The sequence below is a fragment of the Lepidochelys olivacea genome (assembly GCF_965140295.1).
Source record: "Lepidochelys olivacea isolate rLepOli2 genome assembly, chromosome: 6".
NCBI lineage: Eukaryota > Metazoa > Chordata > Testudines > Cheloniidae > Lepidochelys > Lepidochelys olivacea.
In genome coordinates, this window is record NC_140416.1 from 28,138,622 (window position 1) to 28,161,058 (window position 22,437).

Consider the following 22,437-nt stretch of genomic DNA (forward strand, 5'->3'; position numbering starts at 1 on the left):
AATAATTTCCACATGCCCCTTCAGAATGAAATGTGGTAAATAAAGAGTCCTAAATCTGTTAACAGAGTGAAATGAAATTTCCTCTAACTCAGAACAACAGAAGTTGTCATGGTCAGTGATGAGCTAAGTTAACAGCTCCCACCTTCTCTCTATTCATATTTCTGTTATAAGTTTGAGGTACAGAAGTGCTGTAATTAGCCCCTCTTAGATACTCCTGGGAGGAGTATCCTTGCTATAAACTGACTGCAATGACTGGGAAATGATCAGGGCCAGGGAGGATATTACATTTAGTAAATACACGTGAAGATAACACGGTTTATGTCATGCACAGGTGAAAACATTAGGGCCCACAGTTTGTCTAGGATGCTATTCTGAGGTCACACATCCATCATACTGTTCGGAATTTGTCAGCCAGAGTTAACTACGACACAGTTAGGGAGAGTCTAGCCACTAGCAAACCCAATATGCTCAAATAAATTGGTTAGTCTCTAAGGTGCCACAAGTACTCCTTTTCTTTTTTCAAATACAGACTAACACGGCTGTTACTCTGAAACCTGTCAATAGATTTTATGTTTCTTGAAATTAGGGTGATTACTTTTGCTTTATTGATTTGTCTTTTCTGATCTTTATATACTATTCTTTCTAAACTGGACGTGGCATTAGTTTTGAATTAAATAGAAAAAAAAGGTAGGGTTTGGGAACCTGCTATTTAGTTTTAAAGGGATGTTAAGTGCCTAAACACAAAAAAGGAAAGGCCACCGTGCTAGAGCCAGAACAAAGGGATAGCAGTGCACCTCTTAAATGTAAATGTGTACTGTGCCTTTAAATGGTTTGGGGTATAGCTGGAGACAGTGGGTCAGCTCCACTGTTGTTTGGGCACTGAGGTCAGTGCAAGAGCAGAGGGGAGTCTGGTTGCACATGCCCTAGAATGAGGATACTGGTCAGGGCAACTTGAAGACTGCTTCATCTCACTAGATCATTGCTTGAAAATATAACAGCAGTAAGGAATCACTGGGGTGTAAAGATGCCCTGACCTTACCGCTTCCTGTCTCCAGCCCACCCCAGAATGCTCCAATACACCTCTCATCCTGGCTGCTGCTGCAGGAGCTATGTATGCTCTAAAGAGGCACTGGCACAAAGGGGCTATAGGGAAGGGATGGATTCTCCCTAGAGCATTTCTGAACATATATGGATAATGAGATTCAACCTGCTCATATTGAAAGAAATGGGAGTTTTCCTATTGATTTCAACAAGAGCAGGACAAGGCCTATGCTAGATAATTGATTAGTATACGAGCAATAGCACAAACTATTTTGGCTATCTAACCCTCTTTAAGGGAGAAGGATGGAGACTTTTAGAGTACTGCATTGAGATTACACACAAAGCGAGGTTAGATTGATGTACTGTTAAATATAGATTGTAATGAAATAGATACTCTAAGTTTAAATTCAACTCTTTTGAAAGAGGTTTTCTTGTTTACACAAATCTTTTTTTTTTTTAAATCAATTGAGTCCCAAAACGTTTCTTTCTGGTAAACAGATATATGACTTGGGTCAAGATGCAAAACTGTTCTGCAAGTTGGAAGATAAGAGTTGTATGTCAATAAATGAGTCACTACAGCCTTGATTCAGGAAAACACTTAAACACATGCTTAAATACTGCCTTGAACAGGGATGCTTTCCTGAACTGGGGCCTATGGTTACAAATCCAGAGTACATTTAGGGGGGGAAAAGCAGGGAGAAAGTAATTATAAACTGAGCAACTATCATAATTTCAGTCTCCACTGGGTGACACTGTTGCACAATCCAAGGTATGTGCTATGATACAGGAAACACAATTAACAAAAATGACGTGCAAAGTTTAAGTAGTTGTATTTCTGGCCGTTTGAATTTTCAAACTAATCACTCATTTACTTCATACACCCCTATAATATCACAAGACAATCATTTTAGGTAGGAATTACTCCCATCCAAAGCGAGAATAATTTCCCCTGGAGCAGCTGCAAGTGAAGGGTTTGTTCAGCAACCTTAACAATTGCTAAGACAAGTAAGACTCCTTTTCCTACTGTACACAACATTCCTTCCTGTCGGATAGAAGACTTGTCTCACATGATTTCATGGGATTCTTGCTCCACGTTTGATCATAGGCTTGATCGATGCTCACTTTTTCTACCCCTTATGATCCACCTTCTTTAAACTCTCCAAGGATGATCAACCTGCCTTGCTTCTAATATCAGCCTGTGATAATTATGTTTACTTAATGCAGGGCCAGATTTACTTCAGCAATTATGGCTAGAACCTTGCCACAAACCCACCTACTGGGCTTTAATATATTCACTCATTCACCTAGTCTGGTCCTCAATTCTTGCATCTAACTGAAAGGGCTGTACATTTATAATGCCAATGCACTGCAATGTCCATTTCTCATGAATCCTTTGAAGTTTAATGTGAAGTAAATATTAGTTTTATGGAGTGAATTTAATTTATAAAGTTGACTTAATGGCTTGTGGGTGTCAAGCACTTGATGAATATCAGGCTTCATTCAGCTGCCTCAAGTTGCAGACCCCCCAAAAAATCACCAGTCACTTTTGAAAATCTTAGCCAAAGTATAGAATACCCTCTGCTCCTTGTCATATTCCTTCAAGGTTTTTATATTCCCTATTCCCTCAACCTTTTTTGACAACTATGCATCAAGATTTATTTTTTCCACTTTGTGTCAGGGAAGCTCTTAACAGCTTGCACTATACTTATACAACATTCACACAGGAAGAAGGAGAATATTGCTGTTATATTATATGGTGATCTTACAGCTGCCTCTCTCAATTGGTGTCATTTGGCCAAATTGTTCTCTAAATTACACCAGTATAATCCTATTAATTTCAAAGAGAACTTGGTTCAGGTCCTGCAGACAGTGAAGCTATGGTACAGGAGCCTCCCTTAATAATGGCTTATCTTTTCTATCATTCACTCATCCCTCCCATGTGAGGATTGCCTTGGCTACTAGAAGACCATCAGCCACCCTCAGGCCCAGATTTGTAAAGGTATTTAGACTTTGCTACACTCAGTGTTGCAATGCCTAACCGATTTAGGAGCCTAAATCCCAGTTTCAAACATTTAACCACTTGGGAGTCTAAATCCCATCAACTGGGGCATTAAATAGCAAAGAAATTCCTACAGAGACTGACCTTCAAAGTTATCTCAATCTGCAAATCAAAACTGTTTGATAAGACTCTTATGGTTGCAATAGTTGATCAAAGATTTCTTTAAAAAGGGAGACATTGTAAGTGACTATGCCAGCATTAGGTGTGTGATACTGAGGAGGGGAGGAGAATACATAGTAGGTCTGGTGGAGAACACCATTAAAGCAGAGAAGAAGCTATGGTAGGAAAAAACTGCAATAGGAAGTGGTGGAACCCAGAACAAGGAGTTAGGGATGTGTGGTGGCTAGACCCCTAGATGACCAGCTGTATTGAATCTGAAACAAATCCCCAGTTTCTGTACAACCAGCTGAGACGTTCTAGTTTTGAGGGACATTGCCAGTCTTTGAATCCCAAGTTGGCATAAGCCTGCAGCAGCAGGAAAGCCTAACACACTGAAATACTGCTCATCTCTGTGTCTGAGAAACTCTCAAGAGGCTGTATTTATTTAAAAGAAAGCAGATGATTTTCTTGGGCCAGGCAAAACTGCTGGGCTTGTGAGGTGCTACTGTGGGCTGACCCACAGAAGACAAAAATATTTTAGTAGAAAACAAAGACAGGAACAACAAACACTACTATTCAGCCACTCTTCTTCAGACCCTGCAACAGAGTTCCATGTTCCAAGTCTCTGTCCTAGGTTCTCAAACTGTGTCTGCAGGCCACTAGTGACCCATGGAAAAGCGGACATCAGATGTATGGTTCCCTCTTTTTATTCCCAGTAGCTAAATCACATTTAAAAACAGCTACAAGATAGACAATTGCTTACATATTATTTAGTGGAATTGCTACAGGGATATTAGGTGTACATGAATGGGGGTGGAAGGCTCACGCAGTGGAAGGCTCACAGGTGGAAGGGGAATTGGTCCACAAGTCAATGTATGTACTATGAACAATTACAGAATCCCTGTGCTTCCATTAACAGCCAGCACTGAAACAACAGCTTGAGATTGGCTTCTTTATACAGCAGGGCTGAAGTCATATGGTCTTTAGTCCTACTTTTAAGGATAAAAATTTTCTGGATACTTTTCTATTCCTGCACAGTGTAGAATCTACTTGCCTTTTGACAATAATCTAAAATACTCCGTCAAAGGGATATTGTTTTAATTTCAAAATTATTTCCCTTGTATAAAAATAGGCAGACTGCCACACAGACCTTTAACCACTAAAAAACCAGCCCACCTGTTTATTCACATGTTAAGCTTTTCTCTTTTTTTCCCCTCCTATAATTTTGCATATTGGAGACTCCGTTGAGAAATGTAGGACCACTAAATATGATCTATTTCAATTCAGAACCAGTGTGGTCTGCAATGCTGCCCCCACTGTAAACTAAGACTTACAAGTCAGTAGGCATCATGGGACGATACCACTTTTAGGAGGGCCCTTGTAAATGCCACTTAGAGATTCAAGATTTAAAAAAAATAAGGGTCTAAGCCTATTTTTACAGTTACCTGTTTTTAGGGAGTAGCAGTGTCAACCTACTCTAGGGAGTAAGGGCATCCAGGATACTGGTGTTCACAGACTCTGAAGTTAGTTGAGTAGGCCCCATCCTATGCCTGGGCAACCAGTCACCCATGGGAAATTCTGCTTTCAGTTACACTGCTGAAGATTCCTTCCCTGTTCGCAGAGGTCATGGAAAGGCTTCTGGGGGGAACATCTTCTACCCCTTCCTCACTGGGCTGAAGCTAGAAGATGGTCTGCTGGATGGCAGAAAGTTTTCAACCCCCACTTTTACACTAGGCCTAAGGGAAGGCTGCAAGAGATCTCCTTCTCCTGCCATTTTCCCCTCTGAGACATGGTCTTATGCCATAATGTAGTAATCATAATTCAGTTGAGATATTTGTATCCAAGAGTTGTAACCTGGTGGAATCTCTACCCAGCTCCACACAGAAGCTACCTACTGTAATAAAAAAATCACCCCTTTCTGCGGTCCAGATGATCACCAAAAAGCAAATTCAAGACCACCACCACTTAAAGCCCCAAGCATGATCCTGGCTCCTTCTAGAGTCCCAGTGCCTGAGCCTCCTTTCCAGGCATGGCAGCTCCTTCTTGCAGAAAGCTATTCCCACCTCTTATTTTCAGGGTCACTGAGCCACATCTGGCTCAGCAGGTCAGCTCTAATAAACCTGTTCCAACTCCTACTAATGGGATGGGACAGGAAGAGGATTTTGCCATTCAGTTACCAATGTCCAAATATCACCTGAAAAGTTGGAAACCCACCCACCCCATATATAAATATGCTTCTGATTCAAATGTTAGCTTATTTGCCTATCCCTAAGTATGACAGAGGGACAGGCTGGCTGGAATCTGAGGCAGGCTCACTGGGAAATAAATGTTAAAGAAAGACAACACTGAGAAGGAAAGGAACAGTCAGAGAGCTGTAACGGTACAGGGCTGTAAAGGTAGGCAGGCTAGAGATGCATGGCAGGGTAGATCTATGAATATTTCTGTCAAATGCTTCACTTTGCGAAAACAAAGTTATTTTATGTCATTTAAAAATAGTTTAGTATTGAGATATTCTTGAAGAAACTCTTTTTAAAAAAAACCCCACACACATGAAAGTTTTAGAACGTCAGGCAAATTGCCACATCTGAGTGGTTTCCTGCAAACAAACCTGACTGAACAACCTTAAGCTGTGCACGTAAACAAGCCTCCACATCTGCTATCACCACCTGTATATTAACTTCAACCACTTTGAGAAATATGACTTTGTGCATATCCCAATGGTTGGTTGGTTGGTTGGTTGGTTGGTTAGGAGGTGTTGGTTGCTGTTGTTTCTCTTTTGCAGTGAGCTCTGAAAAAACTCTAGACCCATTGTAAGAATTAGCAGTTAGCTCAGTGTAGTCAGTCAGAACTCCCTGGAACTGAGAGGGGGGGAAAGCACTGAAGTAACTTTATACATGCACAGCACTATTAGAAGGGAAAGACAAAGCGTAAGTGTCAGTGAGATTAGTCACCTCGCTGCCCTCTGCCTCCAATACAGAATCTGTTGTGGGCGGCAGGGAATGGGGAAGAAAGATTTAATTCCTCTGTCTCTATGAGGAAGTATTTTCAATCCTTCCCACCCCACCCATTCTGGTTGCAATTGACTAATGAACATTTCAACATGTGTGTGCAGCATGCCAGCGTAGATGCTACATGCTAATGTTTCCTGATGATAGAGGGACAGAAAGTACCCAGGAGAGTTAAGAAAGCTGTTCTTTTCATAGATCTCTTTTCAATTCCTTTTCTTCCTTGTTTCTTTCCCCTGTGTGTGCGGGGGAGGGGAAATGTTTGGACTTGCTGCTCTAAATCTCCCTCTTCCTGCATTCTTTTTAAATGTCTCCATTGATTTTCATTAAACTATGCCCTCAGCTTAGAAGCTGACCAAGCTTCTCTCCCTCTCTCTCATTTTAAAAGTGAGCTTGCTTGCTAGGTGCATTTTCCGTAACTGAAATACTAATCTATCATTAGCCATGTAACCATCTGATTTCCTATATGCTTTTCATTGATCATTTATAGACCTGATTATCATTTTATGGATTACTATAAATCCCTAAATAATAAACATTGTCTGGTGACTTCAAGTTATTTTTCATCTACAATATTCTGTTAACATCCTGACTTTTGATTAATAAATCTACAGCTATTTGAAATGCTTCAAATGAAGTATTTAGTACAGTATAAAATTAATAAATAGCATGAAATACTAATTTAGCAGACTGCAAAAACTGAGCGTAACCTATAACTAGAAGTACCAATGCATTGTGTGTGCCTGTCTCCTGCACAGATCCCCAAACTGAGATTTGTGGGAGTGGCAATCCACGTTGCAATTCCAATTTTATTTTAAAGAACAAACTGTACACAATGTTAAGCATTTTACAACATATAACAGCATGAATTTCGCAAGCTTAAGTTCCATTATTGTTGTATTAAGACATATTTTCAATTTCTAAAAAAAAAAACAATTTTCAGATTGCCTGATTTGTACCTTATAAATCAAAAGTTCATACACAATTGACAAACTGCAGTGGTGCAGAACAAGAAGGCAATCAAAACATTACACCTTACAGAGTGGCCACTGAGGGGACTGCAGCAGCTCTGCTGCACAGATGAATTGCCATGGTGTAGCTACAACATCAGCTCTTTAGCTACATTATTGCCATGCTAGAGTAGACATAGCTGAACTCAAGATAGAACCATAGTGAGGCTTGCTCTGAGCAAATGCAACACCTGTGCACTGCTACAGGATGAGGTGTGTTGAGCATGGCAGGTGCTTACAATGCCAGTTTTCTAATCTAAGGTAGACTAGGCTTTACTGAACCTGGCAGAACCCAAACCAGATGAAGCTCACCTGGTTTCATTACAAAACTTTTGCACAACCTTTAATGTAGCACCCATGCTATCTACCATCACCCAATGGTGTGCTTGAACAACATGTGTCTTGCAAAACAGAGAAAAGGGTTAATGATGAATATTTGAGTTTCTTGCTTTGTGAAATTTATTACAATCCAAGGGTCCAATCCTACAAACATTTATACATGTGTCAAACTTTAGATACATGAATAATCCTATTGAATTCAATGGAGGTATTCACATGCTCAAAGCTAAGCACATGTGCAAGTGTTTGCAGAATCAGGACCTAGCTTATCTAAATGGTGATCTACTGGCAAAAAACAAATCATGCCCTATAACGGCAGGTGTTCACTAGTTTATAAGATTAGATTTAATGTCCTATTTTGCCATATCTGTCCACATAATCATCTCTAGTGGTATTCATGCTAGCACCCCTCTCCTGCTTCTAAAAATCTGTAATTGAAATTAGTTACTTAATGGAATAGGGATAATAGCAGTGGCCTCAGCCCAGGAAGGTACTATATAGGTTTCCCTACATAGATCTGGCAAAGTCCTTCAATCCTAACCTAACAGGCACTTCCCTTCCCCCCCCTCCCCCCCCCGCCCCCGACATCAATGTATCCTGGACAAGGCTGTCAAGTATGCACTGTATTTTCCTGACATGATCAAAAAGGTATTCCCATAAATCTGATTACTTTTCATCAATTATAACCAGTACTAGGATTTGAACAGATTAAAAGATTACACAAATTTACTGCCAAATTTCATCCCTTTTACCATGCTTGTAAGGTGGAAATGTTAAATGATTCAGTACGTGAATTTCACTATAATTGTAACCCAATCAGCAAACTTCATACTCTAAGTACAACACAAACTTTGCAGTTACTTAAACAGTCCTATTGTTCTTGCATGAAAACTTGTTGAATGGAGATGAATATACTAATAATGCACAGATAGTCATGTAATCACAAGATAAAAGTGTAGCCACCAAATAACGTGTATGAAGCCAAAAGGAAAAACGGCAATCCCTGGAGTCACTCTTAGACAGGATTTAATGAATTTTGCTGGGGCTTTGACAAAGATGGAATTTGCCAAAGCCAGCACATTTTTCACTGCCAATTAATTAAAACGGCCTTATTGAGAAGCACACTCCTATAAATCAGATCTGCGAGTCTAGAACTTTACATTATCTAATTGTGCCATGAACTCAGATGTTGAAATAGATTTGCCTGGCTGCCACGCAGCTTTTGGAAACATTATTCCCCCTAACTATTGCTTAATGTTCGTCTGCCATTTTGTTGCTACAACAATCTTCTCGGTGACCTATAAAATTAAACAATGGCAACTGTGACATTTATTTACCAGCTCTAGATGGAAAGGACAAAGTGTAAGCGAACTGTTTGAATTGTTTGAGCTTGTCTCATTTTCACAGAAGAGGTCATTCTCCTCACTCATGATTAGATGAACAGAAGTGTCTTTATCTGCTCCTAATTATTATTCGTAACTTCATCAAAAATTATTACAAAGCCCAGCTATCAACCGACCGAGCTAAGGAAATGGGGCCAATGCCATGTCAGCCCTATTTGCTGCAAAATAAAGAACAATGTGCAAACTAGAAATAGAAAATACAATCTGAGATGACATTTTAGCCAGAGGGCATTCATTAGGTTATGAAGAGAATGTGTGGATTAAATCCCCTTTCTCTAAAGTAACCCAATATGCAGTTGGCCCATAAACTAATGCATTCTGTCTTTTAAACATTCTTAAGGAAAGTATTTTTCTCTTTAAAGAAGTTATGTTCCCATTCATGCACTTTCCCAAAGTTTTGCTTTCACCAAAATACCATTTTTAAGCGTGAACACTGATCTCTACTTTGCAAAATGGACAATGATGTGAAAATATTTGTCAAGATGACCCATGAAAAATTGAGACCAATTATAACATTCTGACATCTGTATATGCATAAGAAATAGAACAAAGGGTTGTTTCTTAACGAGCTATAGGAGTGAATTTCATGCATATTTTGGAAGCTTCTCTACATCTCTATGAATTAATATCTAATTTTAAAGCCTTCTTTCTTAAAAACAATGTAGCTCACCTTCCCTCTTCCTAATTTAAAATGGGTGACCTACTTGGAGTAAAACTGAATTGTTGCCCATCTTTTGAACATAATTTTTTTTAAGTTTGGAAAAAAAGTAATTTAGCGGTTATATCCCTTTTAGGCACGTCTCTCTTTTCTCCTTCTGATACAAATTTAAAATGAAAATGCTGAAATATCACCTTAAAGGTTCTTATTGCCCAAGTAGAATAACAGAAATTTCATAAGGAAGCCCATTCTCATAAGATTTCTAGCCCACTATAACAGATCCAAGGTGTCTGAATAAGCATCTGAAACTACAGATGGTTTGAAACAAACCTTTGAATTGTATGAGATTTGCTCATTGCCAGTAGTAATGTAGCAAGCCACTGCTCGCTTATAATAAAAATCATTTCCTAGGGTTGCCAACTTTTTACTGTACCTTAGCTAGATGGAGCTAGTCTTTATGTTTAAACTGAAATAAGTGTCAAGAGTATTCTTTATCTAATCTCTGATTTTCGTGACGAGTTCTAGTGAGGACAACTCAGACTTATTTACAAAAAATTAAGGAATGAAAAGCTAAAGTATTGACTCGCTGTTGGGCCAGTCCTTTGCCATTGACTTCATTGGGCACAGCCTTCATCAACTTAATTGGGTGTTTATTCTCCACAGCAAGTCACATAGATCTTCACATCCAAACTTTCAAAGTTAATCTCCAATTTCTGCCTCTCACTAGAACTATGTAAAACTCGGGGGGGTTAACTGACAAGGATTCATGCAAAGTTTTTCTTCACTGGGGTCAAACCACCTGTATTTGGCTTTAATAATCTGAAACTCAAAACAACACTCAGTCAAAACCAAGTTTGAAGTTGTTTCAAAATCAATAAATAAGCATTCAGTAGCTCAAAAATATGTACAAATTCATGGTTTCAGGTTCTGCAGCAAACATTTCACACAGTCCTACCCCCATATAAAACGACCATTGTTAAAAACTCTTCTATTTTGTCTAACCTGCTGGACAATATTCTAGTCCTGCAAAGATTACTACCCATGTGTAAAGTTATAATGTGCTTCTGTCTTTCCAAGGCAGGGTCCCTACATAATATTAAATGTTAAGATTTTTCCTGACATTTAAAGGGGTTTTGCAAAGTTATTTCAGTTTCACAAAAAAAGTTTCAGTTCACAGTTGTTTTCCCATTCTTAAACTTATCTTTTTGCAGTAATTCACCATTTAAAATAATGTGTTTTCACTGAGGGACTCATAGCAATTTACAGCTCATAAATGGGCAATTGTACATAATGTACAATATTAAAAAGCTTTGTACGTACACCCCACCTTGTGCAAATGCTTTATCAAAGTAGCAAGTGTTGTCATCAGCCTCTTTCTGGAATCACTTCCATTTTAATGAATAGATTCCAGGTGTTTGGCTCCATGGGCCGTTTTAAATATTTAAAACAAATATGTACTGGTCAATGTTAATATTTGGGCAGCTGTTTGAATGAATATTTGTGAAGATCATTTGTTTTTGTTGCAGTTGCCTCAGTTCTAGATCCATGGAGAGTTGCAGCCTTTAAATGCATTATTTAATGCTTCACACAGGATAGGTATTAATTATATTAATTACATTTGTGGCCTGATCCTGCAGATCTTTTCCTCCAATGGGAGTTTTGACTAAGGATCACACAATTGAGTCTTGATGTAAGTGTTGCATTTTTACTGCAAAAATGTACAAGTACAAAAGAATCATGCCTTAGACCCCGATCCTTATAAACAAGCTATGCAGACACAGAATCCCTTTGACATTAATGTAGCGCAGGGGGCTGCATGAGTGGAAGCCATTGCAAGATCAGGGCTCAAGTGTTTCATTATGAAGTTAAATAGCCCATTTAGGCAAAGAATCCTCCGTGTTATATGAATATCTTAAATGAAACGAGGCTCATTGTCCAAGCAAGATGGCTTCACAATGAAAACATGTAGAAACACATTTTTTTCACATCTTCATTGTGAAAACGCCCATTTTAACTACACTTTGTATAAAGCAAACTTTGAATTGTGAAAAGGAAGGAAACTAAACATCATACATTTTTGCATGCCATTACACAGACCAAACATTATAATTCTGCACCGTTCTTTCCCTTAGATAATCCTCCTTATGGAGGAACCTAGCTGAAGAAAGCACATCATTGTCCTCTGAATTTTAAAAGGACACTATGAGTGATCCCAGTATTCATACTGTTCCCCACATATCACATGTACAGTATGGTCTTGTCCAAAACTCTTCTCCCGCTTCCTAGGGGTTTGTCATTAGACATCTGCATCAAATACATATCAGAAGAGGTAAGGCTGTATTCACAAACAGTTCTCCATACAGAACATTGACCAAGGTTAGTTTAACCTTCGTCCCCATCTCCCATAGAGTACCTGTTCTATGTCCTCATTATAGCTTCATTCATGTTAGAATTTCTTTATAATGTAATTATGCTACTTGAGTGTTCAAATATTTTAAAATCCATGAAAAACATCAGACTAAAGTGTACTCCCATTGCTTCTGTAAACACCACCACACTGTCTTGGTGGTTTCCCTACTTTAATAGCATTTACATCAGCCCAGACACGCTTATTCTACCACTGAATTTGTGAGGATGCATGAAATTGGAGAAATAAAAGAAAATATTTCTAACGTCTCCAGTTACTAAGCCCTATAATTGTTTCCATGAGTATACCATTCCCTGTTAGCTCAGCTCCCCACTAAATATTCCATTAGGTGGTTCTTTACAAGCATTAATGGGTTTGAAGCCTAATTGTCAAATAATGTTATTTTGTCTTGAATTATCCAATCCAAATTGTTTTGGATACAATACATCTTCAGTTTTAATGAATTTTCTGCATTAAAAGTACAGTATCAAAGTGGGCTGAAGTTCTAATGCTCTCCTTCTGGTGTTAAATGGCCTCCTTCCTATGGTCTGATGATGATGATGCACAGAACAGCAAGTTTAAATCCCAACTAGAGCTGGGCAACTTTTTTCAGCCAAAACATTTTTTCCACAGAAAAAATGCAAATTTGGCAACACCAAAATGCTTTGCAAAAATCCTGTCCATTGCACTGAACTGTTTTAGCTGGAAATTTTTTTTTTTTTGAAAATTGAAACGAAGTGTTTCCATTTTTCAGTTCAATATTACTTTGTTTTGAATTTCTCCCTCTTCTTTCTGATATGTGAAACATTCCTCCCTACAGGAACAGTTTACTAAATCCATAAACATATACACATCCTCAACAGCCACAAAATTCTAGCTGATAGAGAGATAGATGGCTGTTTTAAGGTTAGTATAGAGTAGTGGTTCTCAACCAGGGATCTGGGGCACCTTGGGGGGCTGCAAGCAGGTTTCAGGCAGGCTGCCAAGCAGGACCGGTGTTAGACTTGCTGGGGCCCAGGGCAGAAAGCCGGAGTCCCACTGCATGGAGTTGAAGCCTGAGGCCCTCAGCCCCGCCACCTGGGGCTGAAGCAGAAGCCTGAGCAACTTAGCTTAATGGTGCCCCTGTGGTATAGGGCCCTAGACAATTTCCCAGATTGCTACCCCTTAACTCTGGCCCTGGCTTTTATATGCATAAAACCAGTTATTGTGGCACAGGTGGGCCGTGGAATTTTTATAGCATGTTTGGGGAGGATCTCAGAAAGAAAGAAAAACGTTGAGAACCTCTGGTATAGGGGTCTGTCGTTTTCTTTTTCGTTTCCAATTTCCTAAGCTCCCTCAAATATGACTCAAATTCACTATCACCCAAGTATGCTCTCCTCGTAGCAGTCCTATTTTTCCACTATCAGCATGAATTAACTCTTCTGTTTCCTCATTAAATCATATCCGCCTAAATAATCATTATTGTAGATCTATCCCCTTTAGTCTCCATTAAACATTTGTTTAGTTGTCTTACTTTTCTTTAGCTTCTCCCTTTTCCAGCTACACCTCGCTTCTTTCTCCTCAGGGAAAAAAACAAAAAAACAAAAAAACCAGCTGCCTCTGCCACACATTACATCACTAACAATTGAATGTTCTTGTCACGAACCTAAATTCCGTTTAGCCAGACGGAGGAAACGAAACATCTCAACTCTGGCCCTTAATGGACAAGGCACAGATCCTGAGAAGGTGCAGATTTAGGGAGTGAAGGCCCAATTGACAAATGAGCTGGTGAATCCAATGGTAAAGATCTCAGTTAAAAATAGTCAAACCCCAGCAGAGAGTTGATTTTGTCCAAACTTGTCCTTCCCACCTCCCCTCCCCATTACAATCAGCCCATAGACATATAAGCACAAGGACAACTGCTTCTTCTTGGACTTCTGCAATGTCATCTTAATATTTGGTATGTCCTATATCAAGGGACTACATCCTGACTTTGCCAGGGAATGGCCTAAACTAGATCTAACAGGTTGTTTCCCCTCTAGCAGTTTTGTTGCCACGATTATTACAAACGTAATGGGTGAACTCTTGAGACTTCTTCCTTTGTTAGTCTGAACTAACACTTATTTCAACAAAAATGTGAGAAGTTATCATCTTCATTAAACCTAGGCTTACAGATTTAATTTTTGCTGCAGATGTGCTGTCATACTTTGCTTGAGTTCTGGGCAGTAAATTACAAGACATGTCAATGTAAAGTAGCAGTGAAATCATTTATCATTAACTTGAAGAGGCACATTATTCAACTGTAGAAGATGAGTGTTTTATGAAACACAAAGGATGAGATCATGATTTAGTGACTGGTAGAAGTGCTCATTTTCCTAAATATAGAAGTGTACTTTTGTGGGTGATGGTGGATTAAAGTATAAGCAGTCCAAATAATTTTGCGGGATAATGTTTTCATGTCAGCTATCAGTGTTAAAATGGTCTTATGACATGACTTATTGCTTATTGGTGCCTCTTCCTAACATTCAGCTATTATATTTGTCTCTATACTAATACAATTATACCCCTTATATGTCACCTCATTACTACAGAGGTGCTTTGCAGGGATGTCAGAAAAAAGGGCTTAAACATGTTTAAAGCTCTCCACATTTCAAGGATTTGGGTTATTTGGAATATGGAGATTTCTAAACAAAGACTTTAGCAAGTTCAGAGGTAATTACTTCAATAATTTCTTGACACAGCCATCAATGCATCTACTTGCCTTATGGAAATTATCCCTACTTAGACAGATCATTTGTACAGACAATTGAATGGGATAATGTTATTGCTGAAACTAATAGTGTAAACATTGAAGATGTGCTCAGTGTGGGAAAATTGAGCTCATCACCAAGCAGGGTATCAAACACAAGCCTGAACTGAATCCAAACACATTCCCAAGTTACCAATTACTAGATGAGATTAATGATTGGACTCCACTGTTCTTGTTGAACAATCACTGTAAGGAGCATTGAAGTAACAATACCTTTTCCAGCTGGTGAATCCCTTCCTCCACACAGCATATAGATGCCAGTGTTCTGAGAGTCTGGGGATAAAGGCACCTGAAACAATCCTGGCGGCAGATCTTAAAGAGAGCAACAACACCTCCTTCCTGTAAGAGGAAAGCAAACACAGATCAACAACACTAATGACGACTTTGCACTTCATTGTTCTTTTTGAAAGATCAGGGATAATAAATGTTTTTTCAGTAATTTCTCCAAATTAACTACTGCCACAACAACAAAAAAGGTGTTAAGATTGCACAGAGGAGTCAAATTGATTAGTGCTTATAAATTAGGAGATGAAAGAGTAATGTAGCCTCAGCGGGAGGTGTGCTTAAACTATTGACTTTTACCATTTACAAACACCATTTTAATTAAACTTGTCATACAAGTGAAAATTATACACAGAATTATCATTAGAATTTCCAGTCTTGGGGTGGTAGCAATATTAGCTTGAAAAATTTAGCTGGGGAAAGAAGAGGTTCTGCCAGTAAATATTGGTTTTAGGGGAAAAATAAGAAACCCACTGCAAATACTTTACAATCTTCCAAATTTCTGAGTCTCTCTCTCTCTCTCTTTCTCTCTCTCTCACTCTCACTCACACACACACACACACCATTATTGGCCTCATATGTTGCCAAAATGTTACAGGGATGCATTAGAGATTTATGTATGTGTGTATCCATACAAGTGATCATCCTTAAAACATATCCAATTTTGCCTTTATAAAAAGATAACATTATGGCACTTTTCACTACTATTCCAAAGGACTACTATTAATGTAAACACCACCTTTCAAATTCTGGGATTTCACATGAGAGGCAAGCTGTTCATTCTGAGGCCCAAATGACTGAGAAGACCTAGAGTATTAAGTCCAGCAAGGAGACAGACATCCTTGCATAATATCTAAACACATGCAAGGGTGTGAGCAGTAGTAAAAAGGAAAAAAAAAAGTTAGGAATGGTGATAGCTGTTAGAGAAGTGAGGGGGAGCAGAATCCATAAGGAAGATTGCACTTGAGGAGTGATTGGATCTGGGGAAGACTCTGATGAAATTATGTAAACCCGAACAAAGATCTGGGTTCCGGTTGGGCATTGGGCAAAGCTAGATCTTACTTTGCCTAAATAAGTTTTCCCATCCCTAACATAATCATGTATATAATCATCTCTCAGACATACAGATGGTGCTTTGGTGCAGTCAGTCTTCTCCCCAAGTCTCTTGGTCCATTCCTCACTAAGTGGATACACACACACACACAGGGGGTGAAACTATCCCAAAAGGATATTAATGAAAATATCAAATACTGACATTCTGTTAAAATAGAGACTAATGAGAGCTGCTACAGAAAAGCTTAAGAGAAAAAGGTTGACCTTGTGATTACATGCACTGGGACTTGAGAAACTAGGCTCACTTCCCAGTCCTGTTACACACTTGCTTGTGTGACCTGGGGCAAGTCACTCACTCCCTCTGTGACTTAGTATCTCCATTTTGCTGATGGGAAACTAACACCTCCTTTCTCCTACTCTGTCTGTCTTGTCTATTTACATAAGGTTGAGTGTTTCTGACTACATTTTGTACAGCTCTTGGTTGGGGTCTGTAAGTGCTATCACAAAACAAGTAAGAGTCACATCCCATATGACTCTGAATAACGTTGCAAACTCAAGAGATAAACGCTGATCCATTCACTGATTCCTAAAAATTAGTCAGAAGTATTATTAAATCCTACCCTTTATAAATCCTCAATTGGAGACAAATCCTGAGACAATCTGAGCACCTACAACTCCAATTGACTTCAGTGGGAGATGCATGCACTCTGAACACTTTAGAATTTGACTGAGTTTCTCCATTTTTCTGTGTATAGTTGACATAATGAACGACATCATTAATAAAGAGGAATAAATGTAAATATAAATTTTAAAAATCCAGACACACACTCACTTTCCATGTTTTTATCCTATTTTTATTAATTTGTTTCAAATGTTAAGGCAGTGCTTATACTACATATTGCCTTCAATTATGTAAAAGCAAAGATAATCAAGATGGAAGCATTTGAAATGTGTTCTCTCTTTTGTTGACAATAGATGAAAGAGCTTAGCCTAAAGCACTTGGAGATTCCAGGAACTAATTAAAAATAATCAAACATGAACCAAATGACATTCAGTAAAGGTAGAAATCCTCAGGCATCTTCCTAAATACGCCTGAAAGGTCCACGTATTAAGATATTTTTCAATTTCACAGAACTGTCTTTTTGGTGTGGTTTTTTTCTTTGTTTTCATTTTTGTCTTCTTTTACTACTTGTGATGCCTAGAAATACTGTGACACACAGAACTTTATTGACATGGGGGTTATGGCATGAATATGAATCAAACATTGATTTCTGGAATGAAAATAAAATACTGTACGATTTTGCAGGCTCTATATATGAAAACAATACAAACAGTAGAAGAGTTTGTTTAGAGTATCTTAAATCTAACAAAGTGACACTACTTGAAAAAACATCAGAATTTTGAAAGATGAGCTCTGAATAAATCAAGGTAGAAATTTTATACTGTGCCTTTGGCTATGCATGTGTAATTTCCACTGATATCAATGGAAGTAGTATGCATGTATTTGAGAGCAGAATTTGCTCCTACAATCATCATGACAACGTATATAAAGTATATACACAGCAGAAGCACAAAACCTACCACATAGCTCATTACTGAATCTCTAAAATTAATGAAGGCAATATACTAACAAAATTACTTTATGTTTCAATAATACCTTTCTTCCATCAAAGGATATAAAAATGCTTTTCAAATATTAATTAATTAAGCTCAAAACACACCAATGAAAAAGATACAGTAGAGTTAGTGCACTGCACTTTTTCTAACCCCAGTGCAATCAGGCATTTGATTATTTCAGATTCTAAAGTCCTTGCAGTTTGTCAGATACAAAGAGGACACACTGAACATTGCTCTTTATTGAAGATCTGTATTTCTGTACTTCAGTCTTAATAAGTGAATGTTTAGAATGGATGACACAACTAATTCCCAAACAATGGTGGCACATTTATTGCAAGCTTTCTGTGTGATAACAGCCATCCTGCTTTTGTCTAACATGGGCAGAACGTGAGTTATCGACAACTTGCTCAGCAGGATATACTATCTATTTGTTTCATAGCTATGGGCTGTATTGAGATTGAAGAGATGTAAAGTGTTGATCATAAGTAATGAATCTAGGAAAGCCAAAAAGGGAGATTTCTGCTTCTGTACTGAAGTTTGAGATAAACAAACACCAAACCCAAAAGCTCTCAGTTGCTCCTGACTTCAAGGGGAGCTGAAGACTCTCAGCACTTCCCAGGATCTTGCAAGAACAGGTATCTGCACCTTTAATACTAATTATAGAAGGATTTAGCCTGATGGAGATTAAAATACGTAATAATTAGAGATGTGTGAACTAATTCAGAGAAAACAAGGAAGTTGAGCTCACAGAGCTGTGCCTGTTTCCAAGAGCTTCTGACATATCTAAGCCCACTTTCCCCTTTCCCACCCAAATTCTTGCTTGAAACCTGAGCCAAACTAAATGTACCAAAATGTTCCGGCAATCAGAATAGCATCTTATATTGTCTTCAGTTCCTCTGAGTACTGTAGGGACTGAGCACTCTGGGGCATAATTAAGGGGCTTGAATTAGAATATCAAGCCCAGTACTGGCAGCTTCACCCTTAGCATTTCTCTCTTGTAAGGAGACTATTAGCACAGTATTAAATCACAAGCCATTAGTATTACCCCTTAATTGTTCATCTGGTAATTAGATTCACTTACAGCAAGTCTGTTTCTTGAGTGGTATTTTTCCTTTATTTATGTACTATTTATTTGTTATTGGCTTTTGTTGGTTCTTTTAGCTGTCATGAAGCAGAATTAATTTAGAAACAATCTGTTTCACGTAAACCAATTTTCCACAAGTGCTAGACTCCATGGGTAAGATTTATAACTCAGGTTGTTGAGGTCTCCCTATGATCTCAAAGCCTAATGACTGATTTTTAATGATCATTCCATGATTAATGAGTCTTGACATGGAAGGTCCAAGGGAACAAAAATATAACAGACATACTGTAATAAAGAGAAGTATTTTGTGAAAATAGCCCTGCAATGGCCAGACAATGATACAGCCAGTAACTTATGCCAGGCCCTTGCTTTAATTCTGTTTGCTTTTAAAAGTATATACACATTAGTAGGGTCTCCATCCCATTGTCACCATGGCATGTACATGTACACACATACACACAAAATGGATTATTGTCCAAAACTTACAGCCAAATCCTGGGCTTTTTCTTTATTCAGAATAACACCACCACACACAAAACTAGTTTATCTGTTCCTAGGGTTTCCCCTTACAGGACTTCCTTTCTCCCTCCCTGTCTCTCATTTGCTTTAGAGATGCTACTTTTAATACTGCTGAGTAAGCACTAAAGTGACCCAACTGATCTTCTGCCAGGCTGGGTCAAAAGAATAACTCTTTCCCACCACACAGTTTTAGAATCTGACATAATGGCATGAACACTCTAGGTTTCACAAAAAACTGAAACTATTCGTTTCTAATTAATATAATGTGCCTTCAACAGGAATAACAGGCCAGATAGGTTTTCAGTTTGGGGTTTTTTTATTTCAGAATCTTTTAAACTTTAGCAAAGTAACATATTGAAAAAAAAGAACAAAAACTCCACCAAGAATCAAACAAATCAACCTCATGCAACTAGCCATACAACCTTACCATGGTTTTAATGCCCTAGTTCTTAGATAATCTGTGAAACCTGAAATGGGGGAGAGATGGAGGTGGGGGAAGAGGGCACAGACATGGGATGGAGATAGTAGATTCTGATGCTCAGGGAAAATGAGTCTAAAAGCTGCATGAACAATTTTGTGTGTTTGTTTGTTTATTATAAATTACTATCCCTCCCCCCCCCACGCTAGCTTTCACCAGTGAATAGTGGCTTGAAATAGGGCTAACGTGAAACATCAATATCTGAGGGGTTTGTGTGTGTGTGTGGTGCTGAGATTTCACAAAAAAATACATCAATTTTCACCTTGCTACTGAAGGAAATCGTGGACTCATTTCCAGGTTCCTTTTGCCCTGCACCTCAAAAAGTCACTTATGCCACTGCACAGTGAATACAAAAGAGACATAAAAATACTGCTATTCTGATCTGGTGTGTGCTCACTGTGCACTGGTGTAAGTGACTAAACAAGATGCAGGGTGACAGAGAATCAGGCCCAATAAGTTGTAGTGCATGGGAGAAATAATGATACAACTGGGTGATGCATCCACTATCCACATTTTTTTCAAAGAAGAAACATTAAGTTGGCAACATCTAAAGGTTCTTTGAGAAAGGGAACGTTTCTACTTCACTGTTTGGAACATATTTGGCACGAATTGTGCTACTGCCATATAAATATTAGCCATAAGTGAGTGGGTAAAGAACCTTCTGACCTTAGACAAACCACTTTTTCCTCAGACTCAACCCTGGGGTCGCACAATGGTAAAGAAGCCATTTGAAAGGATGCTTCTGACCCATTTGACAGTTCCATGTTTGCTCAAATAAGGCATTTTAACATTGTTTTATGGACACCACAGAGTGGAGCTCAAATACCAATTTAGGACAAATTAAGCCTCTCATGTTGTTGCCAGTTTCTACCAGTCATTCAGATTGCACTTGTAAGCAGAGTCTGGATGAGTTCTCCCCTGATATCTAGTGGTGAGGTGTGGGAAAAGACTTCAGTAGCCGATCTCGTTTGCATGGACACACCCACCCTGCCTAGGTGCTCAGCATGATGGGACTGCTTGCCCAAATGATCACTTGTGGCTGGTGTTGGATCCCCAGTCTCCTTATTATTGGGGCAGGCGTAATAAAGGGTTGCTACCCTTCTTATGTGAACCGAGGGCAGCAGAACTGTACCTGGCATACCCCAATGGAGGGACTGACCCTCAACTGAACAGCATGCGCTAGACTGGGTTCCAAAGACCAATGAGTTGTGAGATGGTGGAGACAGGTATGTGTACCTGGCGGTGTGGGCCCCGTTTAAGAGTCCCAGACACTATTTGATCCTTCCTCTTTCCATGGTTTAATAAAAAAGCTAATTTAGACTCTATTGAGAGTCTTGTTACATGCTGCAGAGCTGAAATCACTGACACCTAGGTCTAAGTATTAGACCTACTTTGGGACAGCGTCTCTATTGCAAGAGACTGCCCATGGTAAACCAGCAGTGAGGTTCTCCCACGAGCAGCTGAAATCACTGAGAGCTGAACTCACCAAGAGCTGTGTTAAGTGTGTGTGGGAGCCCTGAAGACATCTTGATGAGCGGGTAGCTGGTGGAGAGGCATGTCAAGTGGCTAGCAGGGCAACTGGTGGAGAGACGTGGCAAGCAGCCAGCAGAGAAGCTGGTGGAGAGGGCCAGAGCAGACCCCCACAGAGGTGTGGTGTCAAGGCTGATTCCCCATTCTGGCACTTTGAGTGCAGAAGGTGGAGGCCTGCAAGGACTCTAAAAATTAATACTTGCCACTCCAGGCTTGTATTAAACTCCCAAGGTTACAGCTTTTCTCTGACCTTGGATTGGCAGATGCTGCTACCCCCTAAGGGCAAAACCCCTTTGAGAACCCAGGAAGGCGCACTTGGAAATTCCTTCCTTTCCTAAAGCCTTTCACCCGCCGTCCAGGGAAGAGCTGAGAAAGAAAAAAAAAAGGAATCAGCTGTTGCCACCAGCTAATTAAACATGTGCACAAACCTTTTATGTCACAAAAAACCAATTCTTTTCTTAAAAAAAGGTAAATTTTATTAATTAAAAAAAAGAAGAAAATACATCTGGGAACTCAGGCTTTTGCTAGATTTTAAAAAAAAAACCAACTACAAGGATCAAGAATAGCTCTTTTGAGGTCCAGCTTAAAGGTTACAAGCAAAACTAAAGCACCTGAAGTTAACACAAAGGAATCCACAAGCCATGAAGAAATAAAAGGAATAAACTTAATCGCATCTTTCTAGACATTCCCTGATTTACTTACATGTCTGGGGTTTCAAATGAGTTGTTTCTAGGTACGGCACTGAGGATTTTTCATACCTGGCCCAAGCTTCTCACAGCATAACTGCTCCCTGTCTGCCTCTCCCAAAGAACAGACAAACAGACAGACAAAAGTAAAGTCTTGTTTCAATTTTAAAAAGTTCTAGCCTTCCCATTGGAACTGTGCAGGGAAATATTCTTTGTACTCTCTACATCCTGCCTACCAACACAAGACAGGGATAATCTGTTGCAGTGTGTATTGTTTACCTTTAATATCAACATCTTGTATGCTTTGAGTGACAACATGGAGTTAGGGACTTGATCCACATCTAGCCTGAACCATGTTGGCAGCTCTGTCCTAAAATTG

The 22,437-nt window shown here is 39.0% G+C and overlaps 1 protein-coding gene across 1 annotated transcript in view; it reads right to left on the bottom strand.

Moving 5' to 3' along the window:
* INSC (INSC spindle orientation adaptor protein) overlaps positions 1–22,437 on the bottom strand; it is a 219,093-nt gene that overhangs the window by 61,378 nt on the left and 135,278 nt on the right. The window contains exon 8 of the mRNA XM_084632660.1: positions 15,023–15,148. Within this exon, the coding sequence (XP_084488786.1) occupies positions 15,023–15,148 (126 nt within the window). The remainder of the gene's footprint in view (positions 1–15,022; positions 15,149–22,437) is intronic.